This window comes from Fusarium fujikuroi, chromosome FFUJ_chr02 (assembly GCF_900079805.1).
Source record: "Fusarium fujikuroi IMI 58289 draft genome, chromosome FFUJ_chr02".
Taxonomy (NCBI): domain Eukaryota; kingdom Fungi; phylum Ascomycota; class Sordariomycetes; order Hypocreales; family Nectriaceae; genus Fusarium; species Fusarium fujikuroi.
In genome coordinates this window covers 3474262-3492096 of record NC_036623.1, presented here as the reverse complement: position 1 = coordinate 3492096, position 17835 = coordinate 3474262, and the positions used below count along the sequence as shown (strand labels likewise).

Genomic DNA, 17835 nt, shown 5'->3' with positions numbered 1-17835 from the left:
CCACCATGGTATAGTTGAAGCTGAAGCGAAGGCGGCAGGTCCATTGAGTAGTGAGTTTAGTCAGCATCTGACGGGGAGTTGTCTCAGGTAATGGGGAATGGGGACAGTCTGAATTAGCAATAACCTGTCTTCTAAACAAAGAAAATATGCCCGCCGAGTGGAAGTGGAGGTCAGTGATGAGGAGCTCTGCGATGGCTATTTGTAATATCAAATCATTATGAACATTCAGTGACGGAAAGTATCGCCTATAAGACTATTTATTAACGACCTTACGGATTTACATGTCTTTCATGGAAATCTATACTCTAGGGTCGACAGGAACACCGACGCCTTTAAGTGCTCCTACGTTCGAGATGAGTAATATATAAGGAACATATGCCTAGACATACGAAAACTTCAGAGTAGGATTTAGAAAGTAGCAAAGTAAACCCACGTCGCTTATCGAACTGTGCAGAGTAATTACTAAGATATCATGTGTGTGTTGGCATTGCAACTCAATAGGCCAGACATGAAGATGCTACTTATTAGATGCCGAACAACTATCCTGATGGAAGTGTCGAACCAGTCTATTCATCATTGTAGGTCGTTCCATGAAGATCAAATGCCCTCATGATGGCCAGCGCGACAGGCGCATAGCCCATGATATCGTTGTGGCCTGAGTCACTTATCAGCATTCAATCCCAACAGCATTGGACATATATGCACTTACCACCATATGGAAAAAGCTCTTGGCGGATAATCATGTTGGGTTCAGCAGTCCAAGTGGTCACAAATGCATCCTTGCCCTTGCGGATGGTGTGCTCTTCTTTCCAAGTCTCGAAGTCCTTGTCATCCATAATCCCAAGAGTCTCCTGGGCAGCAGCCCTGAACAACTTATTGTCTTCCGTCCAAGGAATGTCTTTATCATTCTTTGCATGAATCAAATTAAGCCTGAGTCTAGTCTTCGTATGGCGGACTACGTTGGCGAGCCGTCTGTCTGAATGCCACTTGTCGACAACGAATCGGTGAATGAAGCGAACAAGAGAAGGCCACATGCGGAAGGGAGCAAGTACAGGGAAGATACCCACGATTCGATAACCCAACAGGAGATTTGCAAGATCGCTGAAGCCAGCGACTATGGTAATGCCTGCAAATTCGACGCCCTGAAGGGCATACCTTTCAGCAACGGCACTGACTACAGCAGTACCTAAGCTCTGTCCGAGCAGGACAATGCGACTTGGTGGAATCCCTGCCACGTTGGTAGCCCAGTCAACGAGTGTTGCAGCATCTTGAATTACTCCAGTCTCTGAAGGTGTGCCCGTAGAATGACCAAATCCTCGGTAGTCGATGGCGATAACATGATAAGAGGAAGTGTCAGTCAGGGAATGATAGCTGAGAGGTCGAATAGCTTGCGCGATATGACCAGCGTTCTGTAAAGTCAGTTGCATCGGTTAGAAAATGGCGGCCACCACTTACGCCGTGAACTGAGATATGAGTAAGTATCAATAGGATGAGAAACCCAGATTCAACATACAATATAACACCAACCGAGATTCTGGATCCTCCTTTAGTAGACGAAATGACTCGGTCTTGGTGAAGTCTACCGAGAAACCCGGCTCTTGGGATTCGATCTTGGCTTCATTCTGTAGATACAGAGGGAGTGGAAGGATATGCCAAGCGTAAATTGATTCACCGTCAGGCGTCTCGAGTGAGAACGGAGTTACTTGGTTCCCTATACGAGCATTATATGAGTCTTATGAATACAGAATCTCAGAGTTTAGACATACGAGCGAAACCCCATCGTTCTGGTTGGTTGACATTACTCCATAATAATGTATTGAACTTGTGCGCATATAGAAACCTGATTAGAGAGTCAAAATCGATTAACTTCACAATGATACACGACCCAAACATACTGCCTCTGGAAGAACGGTGTCATTCCCAGTCCCAAGAAAACGCAGTAGAGGCCCAGTGGCGCTGCGACGGCTATAACCACAGCCTTGACGGCGGGATGAAGATAAGACATAATTTTTCCGTTGGTGGATCAAAGAACAAATCAGAGTAAAAGAAAGAAATCTATGAGAGATTCTGAAAATGAAACGCTGACTTGGCCGAGGCGAATAATACGCTCACCTGCTAATTACAAGGCAGAACCCATGAAGGCCTGAGGTCGAACCAGACAGGACGTTGCTTCCATTGCCCGCGCTAAAAACCAGTGATCACCACCGGGACTTCTCACGTGGGGAAGACTACGCCTGCATTCAATGTACCTGAGGCGCGTCTGATGCGGCTGTGGCCCCACCTAATCTGCTGGGAAGAAAGAGCCGCGAAATGACTACATCTCACCTTACCTCAGTTGAGGCTAATTGTGATTGTGAATGCTAAAGGAAGATGTAGATGACGAAGCTTGTGCACTATCATCGGTCAATAGGTTCAATAGGAGTGATTTCCCTAACCGACTGGTTTTTATTGATAAACCTAACTAATAGACGACCCCGACACTCTCACGGCGCTTCCAAATAGGCCCGGGCCTGTAAGGTCCCTGCTGAGCCCCAGCTTCTTTTTTAAACCTGGGCGCTGGAGCACTGAACCTGCCCAATCAGAACCCTGGATCTACACTCCATGCTCCATCATGAAGGTGCCCGTGTTGGACCTGCACCACTGAGCCTCGGATTGCTGTCCGTAGTAGGTGGCTGTTGCTACTGAATGCTGGGCTGCTACCACTTTCTCTTTTCCAATGGGAGCCTCCATTCCCATCTTCCATCTCCCACCTCCATACTCCATATTCTCTCAACATTCCCTCGTGACCCAACCTCACCTTCACTTCTTCGACTTTTTATTGCTCACGAAAACGATCGATTACTCAGCTTTACACGTTCATTTTGCTGCAAGACGCGCCTTGCATGGCCCTCATATAATGATTGGCTCCAGTCTCGCAGTGTAATTCTTTTGCGCTCTCTGTAGTTTGCCTACTGTGCAAGCTAGTTCATGGAGCGAAAGCGCAAACTGCCCGCGCGGGCTGCCGCTCGAGGCGAAAATGCTGCCAAAAAGCGCAATGTTACACCTCGAGAACGATCTGCGACGCCTGCTGCTCCCCCGCCAGCTCCAGAGCCAGAGCCAGCTCCGGAACCTGAAGAACCTCCCCCGCCGCCGTTGCCCAAATCGATTCAAGCTGGTAAACCTCTCCCAACGGTAGAAGTCGCGCAGCCAGAAGAACTGTCGTCAAAGGAGTATCAGTCGGTTGGTGAAAGGTATGACATGCTGAACTGACCCAGAGATGGAGATACTGACTGACGCGTCCCTCAAGTGGTGTACTTGCCGAATCACTCTTCCGATCTCGTCACAAATGGATTAGCGAAGGCTTATTTGCAAAGTATTGGACGAAACCCCATAAGCGCAAAGGTGTTCTCAATGAAGATCCTAAAAACCCGCCTAAGGATACCATGTCAAAGGTGGGCACCGTAACGATTACGATTGAGCCTCATATAATCGAAGCCACGATGTACGTGGTGAAGGACCCGAAACCGAAAACTCAGCCCGTACCACAGCAGCAACCACAGCACCGTCCTATCCTTCAGTATGGTCCTCCAAATGGCTCAATGCCTCCACCACTCGCGCCTCCAGCACCGGCAGCTGGCACCCCGACACCGAATAGGGCGGTGCCAGCGAAATCTATACCACAAAGTCCATCACAGGGTCCAGCTCAAAGTCCAGATCAATCATCTCAAACGCTTCCTAGGACCTCTCAAGGTCAGATTGCTACTTCAACGACAGCCCCGGTGAACACTGCGACACCATCCCCGAGTCCAAGCTTGCAGCCGAGACCACAAGTTGGAGGGCCTGTAGCACCATCTCCAACACCATCAATCTCACAAGCGTCTCCCAATATTTCCGCACCAGTGGCACATATGTCAGCTTCAGGGCCAACCGTAGCACCAGCAGCACCCACTAGGCCGATAGCAGCTCCTTCAATGTCTCCAGCACCCCGACCGCCTCCAAATTCTCATCCGCCTGCGAGTGGCCTCGCCAAACCTGCTCCTGCTCCAATCCCTGGCTCAGCTCCAGGTGTCCCTGCTTCAGGTGCTGCCCCTGCTGCGAAACCGTCGGCGAACGATCCCGTGATTGCTTTATTGGCACAGAAGGCTTCAGGAGATGCAGAGCTGCGGGACCTCATGAAAAGAGTGGCCGTGGGGCAAGCAAAGGAGGGGGAATTAGCTCACTTTCAGAAGATCATAGATCAACTGAATGCCGAATATCGAAGTAGAGGAGGACAGCAAGGGCCATCGGCAGATCGTCTTCTTGTCGATGGCCGTACAGTGCAATATTTTGCTACGGAAGTCAGGACTATTCTTGATATTGTCTTGGCCTCTAACCCCAACCAGAAGTCGTCCGAGCTGCGACCACCACAAGGCAGTGATCCGCTTGTTGTTCTATTGGTCAAGACTGCCCTGGAGGACCAGAGGACACGGGATATGATTCGAAGGATTGCGGAAAACCGACCTGGTTTTACTGATGCTACAGATCTCAAGGAAATCTTAGATCGGCTTCATCGTGATATGAAGACCGCTCCGAAAGCTTCCCCTACTCCTGTACAAATCCGCCAGCAAACCCCGAACGGCATGCCGAATGGACAACAAAAGGCACCCCATAATGGACCTCCACCTAACTCACAGGCTCTCAGATCAAAGGGGCCACCACCTGTGCCCAAACCAGACATTACTGCTGTTGTTTTTGATTTTGGAAACGGTGACCGATATCTTTTCCCCAAATTCAGTATTTTGGAATTTCTACCAACTGCGACTGGCCAGCAAGTTGTGGCTTCATTTCTTATTGTTCGCAAGGGAAGCACATCTGAATATGGAGGCGACCCAAAGCTAGACTACTACCAACCCGTCACAATACGACTCTTCACACCATCTGGACGCCATCTGGAGAATCTCGCACGAGTGGTTGCTCCCCAAGATGAGGTCAGGCGCTATATGGACGATGTCATGGATCATATGACCCGCGCCGAATATGTTCTCCTGGCAATGAGGCTCCCGAAAGCCAGTTCAGACGGAGAGAAAGACGGCACGGCCTCGGAGGAACCCAGGACAAACGGCTCGACACCAAAACCTGACTCGGTAATAGAGCCGAAGCCCGCCGCGAAGGTTGGCGTTCTTTGGACGTCCAAAGACAATTCTGAGACTCCACCAGTAGAAGGACGGCTGTCAAAGCCAGCTCGATATGCTGAGCAGGAGGCTGAAGCTAAGTACCAGCGCTTGATCAATCAAGTTTCTGCAAAGGACAAGGAGGCCTAAGCATGTCTTGAGTTCTCAAACCTGTTTTACTACGAGTTGCACAAACTGTTTCTAAATTTGGTGCGCTTACAATGGAGTTTGGCATTTTGTTATGGCGAAGTTAGGAGTGTTGACAGGAACATCATTCGTGGGATGGATAGGCGCTACTTGCATATAAGTTACCTAGATTATCTTGACCCAAAGCAGAGAAAGATTTGTCGGCGGAGTCTAAATCTCTTGAGACTGTCCGGCGAATTGTCATCATCGGGATTTGTACCTGCTCACTGATTTTCAAGCACCGTCCCGTACCCCTCATGGTCTCTCCGGGGCAATTACCAAGTTTCTGCGTATCATCCATGATGTGTGTGTGGATGACCCTTTGGGCTCCTCTAGAAGCATAATTGAGATTCTAGCTATTCTTTCTCCTAGATAGAACGAGGGGACAGGATTCAAGGCTTGAAGTTAATACAGTTGTAGTGTAGCTTTTTGTGGTGACATGTGGCAATTTAGTTGAGGATATGTCGCTCCTTTTCTGGAGAGTCGTCCGATTCATATTGGTTCGAGGACGGAGGAGTACAACATTCTCTCCGCCAGCTTGAATGTTAACCTACCTAGGTAGGTAGTAACAAAACTCATGAGCCTGCGGAGGGGCATCACCATCATGGGAAATTAAGTTTCGGCATCATCATGAACTGTGATTTCACGGCATGACGATTGTTGTGAATGCAAGTGTCACGAGTTTGACGTTATGGTTACCAGACGCGTATGTTGCCTGCCTTGAGCCTTGTATCCTCTTTTGATTATGTCGATGATGATGATATTCTCTTGAATTACAATATCAAAATCACACAATTGACTTGTGGATGACGCTGAACTTAGAGCTTGATAGTTCCGAGACCGAGAAGGTGCATCCATAGGCATACCTCTGACCTGTTGTCTCAGCCAAGCGTATCAAACAGATAGTTTGGACCTCACCATAGTCATAGTTTTCTCGGTAGAAAGAAAAATGATACTTGTTGTCGTGATTCCCTAGCCAAGCAAAACCAGGCATACAATCAACAACCATGCAGTGCCCTTTACTATTTGCCAAACTATGGTTAGGAAAGCTGTGACGGTAGAAGTCATCGATATGGCTTGATGAACTTACAAAATGAGGAGACACCGTACGATGTCGAACCCCCCTCGGTTGATAGGTTTCGGCGTCCTCAGCCATATGTGTATGAGCGGCAGGAGGCGTCTCTCACTTGTCTCCAGACGAGTCTCAATTTACGCCCAGCCATGCTAACAGCTGTCTATGATGGCAATGATGCTATAGAAAGAGGGGGACAGGAAGTTTACCCAAGGTTGATCACGAGGAATATCTGGTTCTCTGTAAGTATAAGTAGGATGCTCCTTTCCCTATCATTACCACTTGTTCTTTCTTCTAAGCTTGAAACATAAGTTCGGTTGCGACCCTCTATATCATCTTTAGTCTACCTTGGCCACATACTATTTGCCTAAGAGTCGGTGATCATGAAATTGGCCGACACCATCCTCGTTGCCCTCCAGGCATCGATGGGCTTGGCCTTGGTCCTCCCCAATGATGATATGAAGAAGGAATTGACACAACACAAGCACAATGATGCCGAACCCGACGAGAAGAAGTTTCACGGCTATGAAACAATCACCAAGATCACTTCACACCGATACTTTGGGGTCAAGGACCACAAGCATCATCATGAAGAGAAGAAGCATGACGACGACGACACCGATGATGATGAAGATGACGATGGCAAGGAAGAGCATGTTAACCAGCCTCAAAAAGCAAAGGAGAAGCATAACAATGATGATGATGATCATAAGGAACATCACTCCCATGATTTCAAGAAGAAGCAACATGATGAAGAAGATGACGACAAGGATGAGGATAAGAATAAGAATAAAAAGGAGAAACCCAAACTCACCTTCCCTACAGAAGAGTTCAAGAAGGCCAAGAAGAAGCACGAGGAGGAATTCCCACGGCTCAAAGATCATGTGTCGGAGACTCCCAAGTCCGACGACAAGTCGAAGTCGCTAGAGGATGCCGTGGAGAAAATCAAAAAGGAAACCAAGCAGAAATTACCTTTCGAAAACATTGTGCTGGAGACCCCCAAGCGCTACAACAAGCACAGGAATGAAGAGAAACAGGTCAAGGAAGACAAGAAGGAACAGACCAACTCGAAGGATGGCAAAATGTACAAGTTTATTCATCGAAATGGAATGGATGTCAAGCGCGATATCGACATCAACATTCATGCTCCAACCTACAAGATTTACCATAATTCCGACAAGAAGCATGGCCATGGCGACGCAGAACTTATCAAAATCTTTCATGTGAGCTCGGAGGAGTCGACTCATGAAACGAAGGATCACAAGTATAAGCATGATGGCGAGCAGAAACACAAGGAGCCAACAAAGGAGCACCATTCCCTTCCAAAGTCCCACCATAAGAATGTAGAGTCTAAGAACTATGATGGTCACGACAAGGGTCACTTTGGAAGTGAGAAGAAGTATCCCCAGTCAAGCAAAGGCCGCAATCAGACTCAAGGGCACCGCCACACGCCTGTTGTACAAGTTACCAAGAAGATTCTCGAGCTGATCGGCCCGCTCTTAAAAAAGGAAAATGGCAGCCATGGCTCTTCCAAAAAGCCATCCCATCAGTACAAGTCTTATCCTTCTCACGTTTACTCTGATAAGGGCAGACCTAGCCCTCACGACAATCGCTACCCCGACAACCAGAACACTCACCATGGCGATAAGCCCAAGAATGGACACAAGAAGTCTGATCAAGCAGAGAAGGAGAAGAATGATACACTGCGAAGAATCATCGAATCCCTCGCCGACCTTCTTGCCAAGAAGGAGGCCCCTAAACACCACCTCAAGAAGACTCACCCATCCGAAGACGATCATGACTCGCACCATGAGTCCGAGAAAAAGCACCATTCTCATAAGAGGCCTTCATATCCATACAAAGAGCATGCCGAGCACAAGCATGATGACAACAAGAAGCATGTCAAGTTGAGCCAAGACAGTTCCTCTCACTATGAGCCTGGCTATAACCATGAGGAGGTGGACTCACATCACGCCAAAAAGCAGAACGCCTATTATCATGACCATGAGGACTCGAAGAAGGGTCAATACTCGCATAATAAGCCTACTTCCCAGTACGAGAAGAAAATCAACGATAAACATGACGATGAGAAGAATTATATCAAAGTGATCAAGGATCGCGTCTCGCAGCACAAGCCAACCCTTCATAATGAGAAGCCAGATCATCATCATCATCATCATGACAAAGATAATGAGCATCCTAAGAGACCCAAGCCTCAGCATAACCATCAAGAGGCTGAGCACCATTGGGACTCTAAGAAATCAGAGGACTACTACCCTTACAACAAACCGAAACACCAATTTGAGGAGCAATCTAAGCACAAGCACGACGATGATAACGAGCGTGGTCCATTTTATCAAAGATTGAAGATGGATCGCAAGCCCATCAATTACTTCCCAAAGTCCGGACATCATAAGGACCACGAAGATGAAACGAAGGCATACAAAGCTCACCAGTCTCGTCCTGAAACTCACATCAAAAGATCGAGTAACCTTGTACCCAAGCTCAACACCACTCAAATACTCAACCTGGAAGCCCTTTCGCCGCAGGACCGAAAGAGAATCGCAATGGGCCTGCCTCTAGATTCTCAGACCAGAAAGGAGTTCGGCGAGTTTAAGGATTGCACCCCCAAGCTGATTACCAAGCTCAATGTCATGTATGCTCGCATCGTCGACGACCCCAAATACGCACATTTCATCAAGTATCTCAACACAGAACGCAAGTTTCGCAACAGAAAGAGATCTGCTTCTGTGCTCACCCCAGAGATGCTCGCAAAGATCGAGGCTATGCCTCCTATGATGCGTACCTTAGCTGCCGACCAACTTGATTTTGGCCCGGAACTCAAGAAAGAGTTTGTAAAAGGCGGAAAGCTATCTCCCGGTCTTATCAGGAAGCTTGAGAAGGAGTATGAACGTATTGCAAAGAACCCCAAATACAAGAAGATCCTTGAGAAGCTCAAGTCTAATGGGAAGCGAGCAGCCCCAAACCCACCGCCGCCCAAGATCCCCAATGAGATGCTGAAGAAGATCGAAGCCATGGATCCAATCCTACGCCGCTTCTTGGCAGAGAAACTCGATCTTCCCGCGAAACTCACAGATGAGTTTGTAGATTGTGGAAAGCTCGACCAAGCGATGATTCACAAAATCAACTGGGAGTATGCCCGTATTCACAAGGATCCTAAATATAAGAAGATCCTTCAAGAGTTCAACACCAAGTCCAGGCGATCTAAGGGTCAGGACGAGAATACCAAGGACGAACTCATAACCCTGACAGACGACGAGAAGGAGAAGGTGGCCAAGCCCAAGGAGAAGGTCGAGGCCGATGAGCCGCAAAGGCTCACTGAACAGCAGCTAGCGGTGTTAGCGAATATGCCTAAATTTCATCGCCGTGAAGTAGCCAAGAAGATTGGAATGCCTAAAGACCTGACAAAATGGTTCGTCAAGACCAAAAAGTTTACAGGTGAAAATCTGGAGCGACTGAACGAGGAGTGGATCCGAGTTCAATTAGACCCTAAATATGAAGATGTTGTCAAGTCGCTGAAGCATCTGGCAGTCAAGGGAAATAACAAAGCGAGGAAAGACAAGATACGGAAGCGATCTGTACACCAGCTTACCGAGAAGGAACTGGAACGTGTGCTTAAGTTGGACAAATACGAGCGCCAGGCCCTGGCGAGAAGGCTTGGGCTGGACCAGTCACTCGCCCGTGAGTTCATCAACGCATCTAAGCCGAACACTGATCTCCTCGAGAAACTCAACGAGGCTGTCTCCAAGAGTGTCGGTACTCCTCAATACCAAGAACTTCTCAAGCTTGTTGGTAAGGAATTCCCCAAGCCAAAGAATGAAGAACTGAAGCTAGAATCTATCAAGAAGGAAGTGCGCCTGGAAATCGCCAAGAGCCTCGACTTCGACGAATTCACCAGGGACGAGTTTTTGGAGGCCAAAGAGCTGAAGGGCAGACTCTTGGACAAGGTCACGAAGTATTGGGGGGTCAAGAGGATGAAGAACGCAGAGCAAGGAAAGGATGATATCAAGCACTCTGAAGTTATAAACAAACTTCTCGGGTCAGCCCTGGACAAGGCGGGCCAACCAGGTGATGATCTCCGGAGTAAGGGCACTGATGGTAAGAAGATTACCGAGGCTGAGCAGAAAATGAAGGACAAGCTTGAAAAGACAAAAGAGAACGGATGGTGCGATGAGTTCGTCAGCGAGCTTGAGGACGCCTGGGGCCCTAAGAAGGAGAAAGAAGGAAACTGAGAACGGTGCGAAGGGGTACTCAAGTCGGAGTTGTTCAGATTGACATACGAGAAGCAAAGGTACTCGATTAGTTTTGTTTACGGGGATTTTTACTGGACCCAAGTCGGTATCTAGACACCCCTGCCTTGGGTAATGAATACATAAGAGTATATCTGTTTCGAGACCTGGTTCAGTTTCATTGATCTTGGTTTCTGGGAATAGCTTCAAATTGCGTGATACCTAGAAGCCATAAAAGTCCGGGCCAACGATGCCGCCGATTTCACGTGTCAATCAAGTCGATCATTTCAAGACACCGTTATTGCTTGGCACATTAGATTGGATCTAATTGGACGAGGATGAGCGACAGGACAGGGGAAGGAGCGAATCATTACGTACCTACCTACCTAGGTACCAGTACCTAAGTGTGCGTGTACGTACCTTGCGTGTCAGCAATGCAATTCACCCACCTTACCTCACCTCACCTCACTCAGTGTCTGGAATGTCATGAAGTCGTCTACCTTAACTTAGCTTAGACACTCTCAACTTCACATTTTTCATATTGTCATCATTGATTGTTAGTATCAGAGTGATGCAAACGCAGTGGCCTTTGCAAAATGGGTCAGAATCTTTCGGATGAGCATCCGCAGCGGCGGTCGCATGAAGAGCTAACCCAACAACTTGTGAGCTCCTCCTGTCCATCCATCTATCATACGTTACCAGAACCGGTTCTGAAATACCGCTAACACGAGCTCATAGACGGAGAAGTTTATGAAGAAATGTTTCACCTCTCTTGAACTATACTCACTCAGAGATGTTTTCAAGAGCCTTGCGGATCAGCAGGACTCTGTCAAATACCTGAAAGAGGATACTATCGCCCGGTACCTGGAAATACCAGACATTCTCGGCACCTCTCCAGTCATTTTCCAAATGGTATCCTATATCGGTGCTTTTCCATTTCTTCAAGATGCACCTGTAGTCCTGGAGTTTCAGCGGATGATTATGGTGGTCGTCATCATGACTGAGCGCTACCGAACCGTATTGGCGCGGGGCTCTTCAGATAGGACCAAACTACTGTTCAAGAGCTTGGCTGTCTTTGATCGTAAAATGTCAGAAGCAGGAGCCCATCCAGACACGCCACATATCGCACCTATCGAGTCCAAAGACGATAAAGAGAAGGCAACGTCCCGTATGGCTGGTTTTGCGGTTGATGCAGCTGGCGACGAAGATGAAGACGGTGAGGACGACGACCTCGTATTGACAGCTTTTGAATTGCTTGACATCAAGGATGCCGTGGACCAGGGCCATGCGCCAGTCTTTCATGGTGCAACGATCCCAACTGACAATTTCCGAAAACTTATCATGCTGCTTCTCCTTGCCGCCCCGCTTGATCCTCAGGAAAGCCTCTCGATGTATTCAAGCCGTGTTGTTGGACAAGAACTCGAGGGCCTCCGTGGCGCCGCTGAAAGCATTCTTGCCTCCTTCGTTAATGCCGAAACCTCAACTGGCATCAAGTACAACCACTTCAGAACCATCATCCCTGTGATTTGCCCTCATCTTTTTCGTGGATTCAATGGTCTCTTTGAGCGCTTCCTTTTCTCGCAAAATCTAGATTTCTCCAAACATCAAAATGATACCCCCGCTACTACCTCATCTCAAAAAGTAGCACAGCCTCTTTTGACCGACACGGGCGAGATACTTAATCAGAACACATTGTCCCAGATCTCATTTTTCCTCCCTGGAACAGATCTCTTTCGGCGAGTGAGGCTCCTATACTCGGGCAATGATGCCGGCTTCTCCATGGGAAGTTTCCAGACGAAGGTTTTCAACTGGCAAGCTCCAACACTGCTCTTGGTGAGCGGAACACGGCTGGGGGATGAGCCGGAGGGTGGTCAGGAAAGCAGTTTCGCGGCATCCTTGCCCCCGAAGCGGTTCCCTCATGGTAGCAAATCGGATCGGCTCACTTTTGGTGTCTACGTTCGTGAACCCTGGAAACACACCCACCGGGAATGCTTCGGCGATTCAGAGACAACTCTATTTCAACTTGAACCAATTCACGATGTCTTTCCGGCATCAACTATCAACAAGGACTATGTCACTTTCACAAAAGCACCAGCGCACCATCCCATGATGTCGTTCGGTTGCCCTCATCCACACCCATCTCAAGCTCACAGAAAGGCCGACATGTTACGTTTAGGCCCTGTATCATTATTACTTGACGACTCGTTCGAGTTTGCAGTCTTCAACCACGATTTTACATCTCGAGGAGGTGCATTTCACTCGAGTGTGGTGAGAAAGTATGATTTCCAGGACCGATTCCAGATCGAGAGTCTCGAAGTTTGGGGCTGTGGTGGTGATAAAGAAGCACAAGCCCAAGCCGAGAAATGGGCCTGGGAGGAGCGAGAGGCTGAAGCTCGCCGCAAGATCAATCTCGGAAATGGCGATATCGAGGCTGACCGGGCATTGCTTGAGATGGCAGGGTTAATTGGAGGAAACCGAAGTGGAGGATCTATGACATGAAGCAACTCCTAAGAATTTGAGCATTACCGGGCAATGCATATTCTTAAAGCCTGGATAGCACATTGGTTTAATAACTGCCTGTCTTGAAACTTCACAGTCTTCAAGCTCCACAACCATAAACAATCCTTAATATTTGCCTTAGTAGTTTGGGAGTAGAGCCATGCTGTACTCGAAGGTACCGCCCCCTTGTCTATCGTACACAATATCTTTCTGCCACAAATTAGCATGCGAAACTTTTATACAAACCTCCATCATGACAAATTGCTCCTAATGTACATTCTTTGTTCTCAGTCCTTCCTCTTTGAGATAATTTCGCCAAGATCGCCCAGAGAACTCTTGGGATTCTTCTTCTTCTTTGCGCTGGTCTCGTCCTCGACAGCTTCTACGGCGGCTTTGTCATCATCCTTCTTCTCTTCCTTACTACCCTGTGGCCACAAGCCAATGCGGCTCAGAATACCTCCATTACTGGAAGCCTCGGTGCCTTCGGGTTGCGATTCTGTAGTTACGTTGGCCTCGCCAGCCCGCTGGGCCTGGACCTGTTGTCTCTTCTTCTCGAGTCTCGCACGCATGGCCTTTTCCTCCTCGTCTCGGGCTTCAAGCTCACGAATCCACTTTTGTCGCTTTTCTTCAGCATCCTTCTGCTCCTGGAGCTGGCGGAGCTCCTTGCTCTTCTCGCGGTCTTTCTGGTAATACATGCTGCCGGCAAGCATGGCGAAAACGGTGAAACCCTGTGCTGCAACTCGGGCTCGGAACATGCGGTTCGCCTGTTTTGAATCGCCACGACGGAGGGCTCGGTAGGCATTGATAAAGGCGAGAGTGGTCAGACCCATTCCTATAGCTATTAGAAGCTGTCCCGCGCGGCAAATAGTTCCGAGATGTTTTATGTACCGAGGGGAATCAATGGCTCCTCCTTGATCTTGCGGAGGACCTTTTGCATTGGTCTTTCATTCTGAAGTTCCCTGGACTATCGCATGAGCGGGGAGTGCACGGTATAGCAAGCTGGAATTGAAGCATACTGGTCGCCGTCAAAGGACGAGGGCATAGGGCCCGGGAGGGAGGGGGGAGCATCAGCCATTGTGTTTTTTAAGCCCAATTGCTGGTGCAGAATGGAGGTGAAGTTGAATTCGTGAGGAAGTGGGCTGAGGATTTACGATCGCATTGGATGGATCTGTACAAGCATCATCACTTTTCGCAAGTAACCAAGGTACGTACCTTGTCCAACGCCCCCCGGCCGAGTCCGGGCAAGCAGCATCCATCCAATCGATCGGCCTATCCGTGTTCGGCCTAGCTTCTGCTCCACTGAAACTTCACAGCTCTGATCGCATTAATGAGCTTATTGGGATGCAATGTATCCGTAGCTTTGTCATCATCGAAAACAGACAACAGATTTGTTATTCATTCTGATATTGCCTTGCAAACCTACTCTACCTCGCTACCGAACAGAAACGACGACAGACGCGAATCCGATCCGATCTAACCCTTGACGATCACCGTCGACCGACTCTACATACAGCCTTCAACTTCCCCTGACACGCCTAGATTCAGCATCATGCAATATCCATGATATAGCCCACGATGTGGTTGCCGACGCCTTCCGTCGAGAGTATTACCCGGCCGCGACTGGCTGTGGCCGTAGTTTCTGCTGTGGCCGCGCTCTCGGCCGGATACTATGCATATCAGGTCCGGTCGCAAAGTTTCGAGTCTCTGCCCGGTGGTGGCCTACACAGGAGCAACGCAGTACGACGTCAACGCCGCAATCGGAGAAACGATGATGGCTCGAGTTCCTCATCCGAGGCTCCGGGTGACGAAAACGCCAATATTGATCCAGTCCAACCCCTCGGCGATGGAGAGACCATAGTTGATGGCGGGGACGAGTGGTGGAACGACCCCAGCGGTTTTCCTTCTAATCAACGAACTGGCCACAACATCGTCACCCTTCTCTTTCGTGTTTCAGAGGACAATGCTCGCAGAAATGGATGCGTTCACAGAGGCTGCCAATGTAATTCATGTGGCATGGTTCCCATTCGCGGGGTCCGTTACCGCTGCGCAAACTGTGCCGACTTTGATCTTTGCGAAACTTGCGAAGCCCAGGGAGTTCACATCAAGACTCATATCTTTTACAAAATCCGAATCCCAGCACCGCCGTTCGGTCCGCGACAAATGCAGCAAGTTTGGTATACCGGGGACCCAGACACTTGCAGACGGGCTCTGCCCCGCAGTTTGATACCCAAGCTGTCACAAGATACAGGATTCGAACGCCCAGAGTTGGAGGCTTTCTGGGAACAGTGGACTTTTATGGCCAACTCGGAATGGAGAGATGACCCCGATGAGTTGTGTGTCGCAATGGATCGCAAGACATTCGAGCGGTGCCTTGTTCCTACAGGAGGCTCCCGTCATGCAGCACCAAATCTTATCCACGATCGAATGTTCTCCTTTTACGACTCTAACAACGATGACTTGATTGGCTTCACGGAATTTCTACATGGATTATCATACAGAAAGCGAAAGGATAAACTGCGAAAGATATTCTCTGGCTACGATCTGGATGGCGATGGATATGTTGATCGCAAAGACTTTTTGCGCATGTTCCGTGCGTATTATGTTCTATACAAGCAGATGCACAAAGATATTTTAGACGGCCTTCAGGATCAGCTACTCGCCAGCAGCGAAGCTCAGCAGCTCGTTACCAGCCGTCAACCACTGAGCAGTTTATTTGGACGTGAGGGTCGAGTTCCTCCGGGTGAAGGACAGTTTCGGCACGAGGGCAAGACATATCAACGAGACGGTAGTGTGGATATTTCCGATGGGCACGAGCACGTTGTTGCGCCAGATCGCGGCGACACAGCAGCTCGTGGCGACATTCTAACAAACCTGTTTGCTTGTGAAACCGACCATCGATTCCGGTCCAGGAGGCAGTTCATAACTAGAAACGACACAGATAGCAACTGGAGAACAGTCCGCCGTTTGAGTGGCAGTGAGACCGATCGTACTTATTGGGTTACGCTATTGGAACCAGCATCCACCTTGGACGAGCTTCCAGGCCTCATAATGGAGACTTTGAATCCTGAGATTGAGGAGCCTACAGATGATGAGGATGAGGACGTTGATGGCGACAGACCTGCAGATGGCATGAATGGAACCCATGAAGAAGACGATACAGGAGGTCCGTCACGAACGGAAAGTGAGATCAGAGCCGAGACCATTGCCAAGGATCGCAGCAGGGCTCCTAGACTGGACAAGCGCAAAAGAGACATGGCACGCTATCAACTACATGAGCGATGGAAGAGGCGGCAGTTCTACCTCGATGAGGAAGAAGGGGGTCTTGCCCCTGATGACTGGGCAGGCAGTGAAGATATTCTGGTGGATCTTCGCCAGATGGATGAAGCCTCTAGTGACGACGAAGAAAACGACTCGACAACGACACCGACTAGTTCAAAGGTGAGATTCGCCAACGGAAATCTCACCGATGACGAGGATCATGATAAAACGACTTCTCCTAGCAGTGCTTCTGAGCATGTGCCGCGATGGAGAATACCGCACGCTGAGCGAGATGCTGGCAAGGAGATTCTTTACCAGGTCACTCAGCAAGCATTTAATGAGTTGCTTGATACCATTTTTAAGCCAGCCGAGGACCTTGCTGTGCAAGCAGCTGAAACCAAAGAACAACGGGCAAAGTACAAAGACGTACTAGACACCATCGAGCTTGGCGATGATGATAAGTCCAAACCTACGAGTCGGGGTGATTCCAAGGTTAGATCCGCCACTGACAAGACTCTTGAGGAGCTCTTGTCCGAAACTGGATATACTATTGCTTTGCCAGAAGGACGAAATGCCGTCGAAATTGATACTACGGTTGAAATCATCCACGAGGATGGAACGGCAGAGCCCGTTTCAGGGTCAGAAACTGAGACAACCATGCCAGTTTCCGAAGACGAAGAACAAGATCCCACTCTTCCACAATTCCGGCCCAAAACATTCGAAGATGTCCCTACCTCTCCGGCTTACGTATTCTACCCCATTACGCAGCCTTTACCAGACACGTCCGAGGACGACGTACCCAGAGAAGAGGATGACATCGATAGCCCTCCCACATCAGACATGCTGCGACACTGGAAACGCCTAAGTCTTGCTGAGGCCCAGGCGATCAAAAGAGGAGGGTGGGGTAAACTAAGCTTTGACGAGTTTGAGGCCATCTACAAGAGTCAGGAGCACCAAGGCAACAGACTCGATTATCTCGGAAGCTGGATAGACTTTTGTATTCCCTAGGCACAGCATCGATCCCGCTTTCAAACTCCTCCTGACAGGGCTCCATAGTGAATGCATGCTTGCGTTGGTGTTTTATCCTTTTACATTCGTGTAGTTCGGAGAGTTTCTGCATCGCGACTGAAAGCTTTCATGTAAAATAACTAAAGGAATGGAATTGGCGCATATCTTGCATACGACAGCCTGCATATGATAGCAGGTATGCATGATATTTGCTACCACTATGCCTGATGTTGCGTGACTGCTCGTTTCCAGCAGATACAACATAGCTTACAACATTACACAGCGAAATGACACACAACAGATAAAATATGATTATTAGCAATCGAGTTCGTATTAAATCAACGCTGAACTACTACTCGTATATGTTTGCTCAAGTCGAGCCCCCTATTCCACACCCCATGACCAGCATGCACCCATCGATCGATCATCTCTC

The 17835-nt window shown here is 48.8% G+C and overlaps 6 protein-coding genes; 4 read left to right on the top strand and 2 right to left on the bottom strand.

Moving 5' to 3' along the window:
* Positions 1-566: 566 nt before the first annotated feature.
* Positions 567-2005, bottom strand: FFUJ_04266 (uncharacterized protein; the record flags this gene model as incomplete). XM_023572469.1 has 6 exons in its annotated part: positions 567-655; positions 710-1409; positions 1456-1463; positions 1514-1711; positions 1767-1840; positions 1896-2005. 6 exons carry the CDS (start codon positions 2003-2005, stop codon positions 567-569), a joined length of 1179 nt encoding a protein of 392 aa, XP_023427182.1.
* A 962-nt stretch (positions 2006-2967) lies between these two features.
* FFUJ_04267 (uncharacterized protein) lies at positions 2968-5279 on the top strand (the record flags this gene model as incomplete). XM_023572468.1 has 2 exons in its annotated part: positions 2968-3230; positions 3287-5279. The coding sequence occupies 2 exons, from the start codon at positions 2968-2970 to the stop codon at positions 5277-5279; spliced, it is 2256 nt and encodes a 751-aa protein (XP_023426587.1).
* A 1491-nt stretch (positions 5280-6770) lies between these two features.
* Positions 6771-10640, top strand: FFUJ_04268 (uncharacterized protein; the record flags this gene model as incomplete). XM_023572467.1 has 2 exons in its annotated part: positions 6771-7844; positions 7974-10640. The coding sequence occupies 2 exons, from the start codon at positions 6771-6773 to the stop codon at positions 10638-10640; spliced, it is 3741 nt and encodes a 1246-aa protein (XP_023426586.1).
* Positions 10641-11233: 593 nt separating this feature from the next.
* On the top strand, positions 11234-13136 carry FFUJ_04269 (probable Restriction of telomere capping protein 5; the record flags this gene model as incomplete). XM_023572466.1 has 2 exons in its annotated part: positions 11234-11299; positions 11376-13136. The coding sequence occupies 2 exons, from the start codon at positions 11234-11236 to the stop codon at positions 13134-13136; spliced, it is 1827 nt and encodes a 608-aa protein (XP_023426585.1).
* A 287-nt stretch (positions 13137-13423) lies between these two features.
* Positions 13424-14211, bottom strand: FFUJ_04270 (probable Altered inheritance of mitochondria protein 31, mitochondrial; the record flags this gene model as incomplete). XM_023572465.1 has 3 exons in its annotated part: positions 13424-13968; positions 14025-14095; positions 14153-14211. 3 exons carry the CDS (start codon positions 14209-14211, stop codon positions 13424-13426), a joined length of 675 nt encoding a protein of 224 aa, XP_023426584.1.
* A 500-nt stretch (positions 14212-14711) lies between these two features.
* On the top strand, positions 14712-17402 carry FFUJ_04271 (uncharacterized protein; the record flags this gene model as incomplete). XM_023572464.1 has 2 exons in its annotated part: positions 14712-15726; positions 15772-17402. 2 exons carry the CDS (start codon positions 14712-14714, stop codon positions 17400-17402), a joined length of 2646 nt encoding a protein of 881 aa, XP_023426583.1.
* Between the last annotated feature and the right edge of the window lie 433 nt (positions 17403-17835).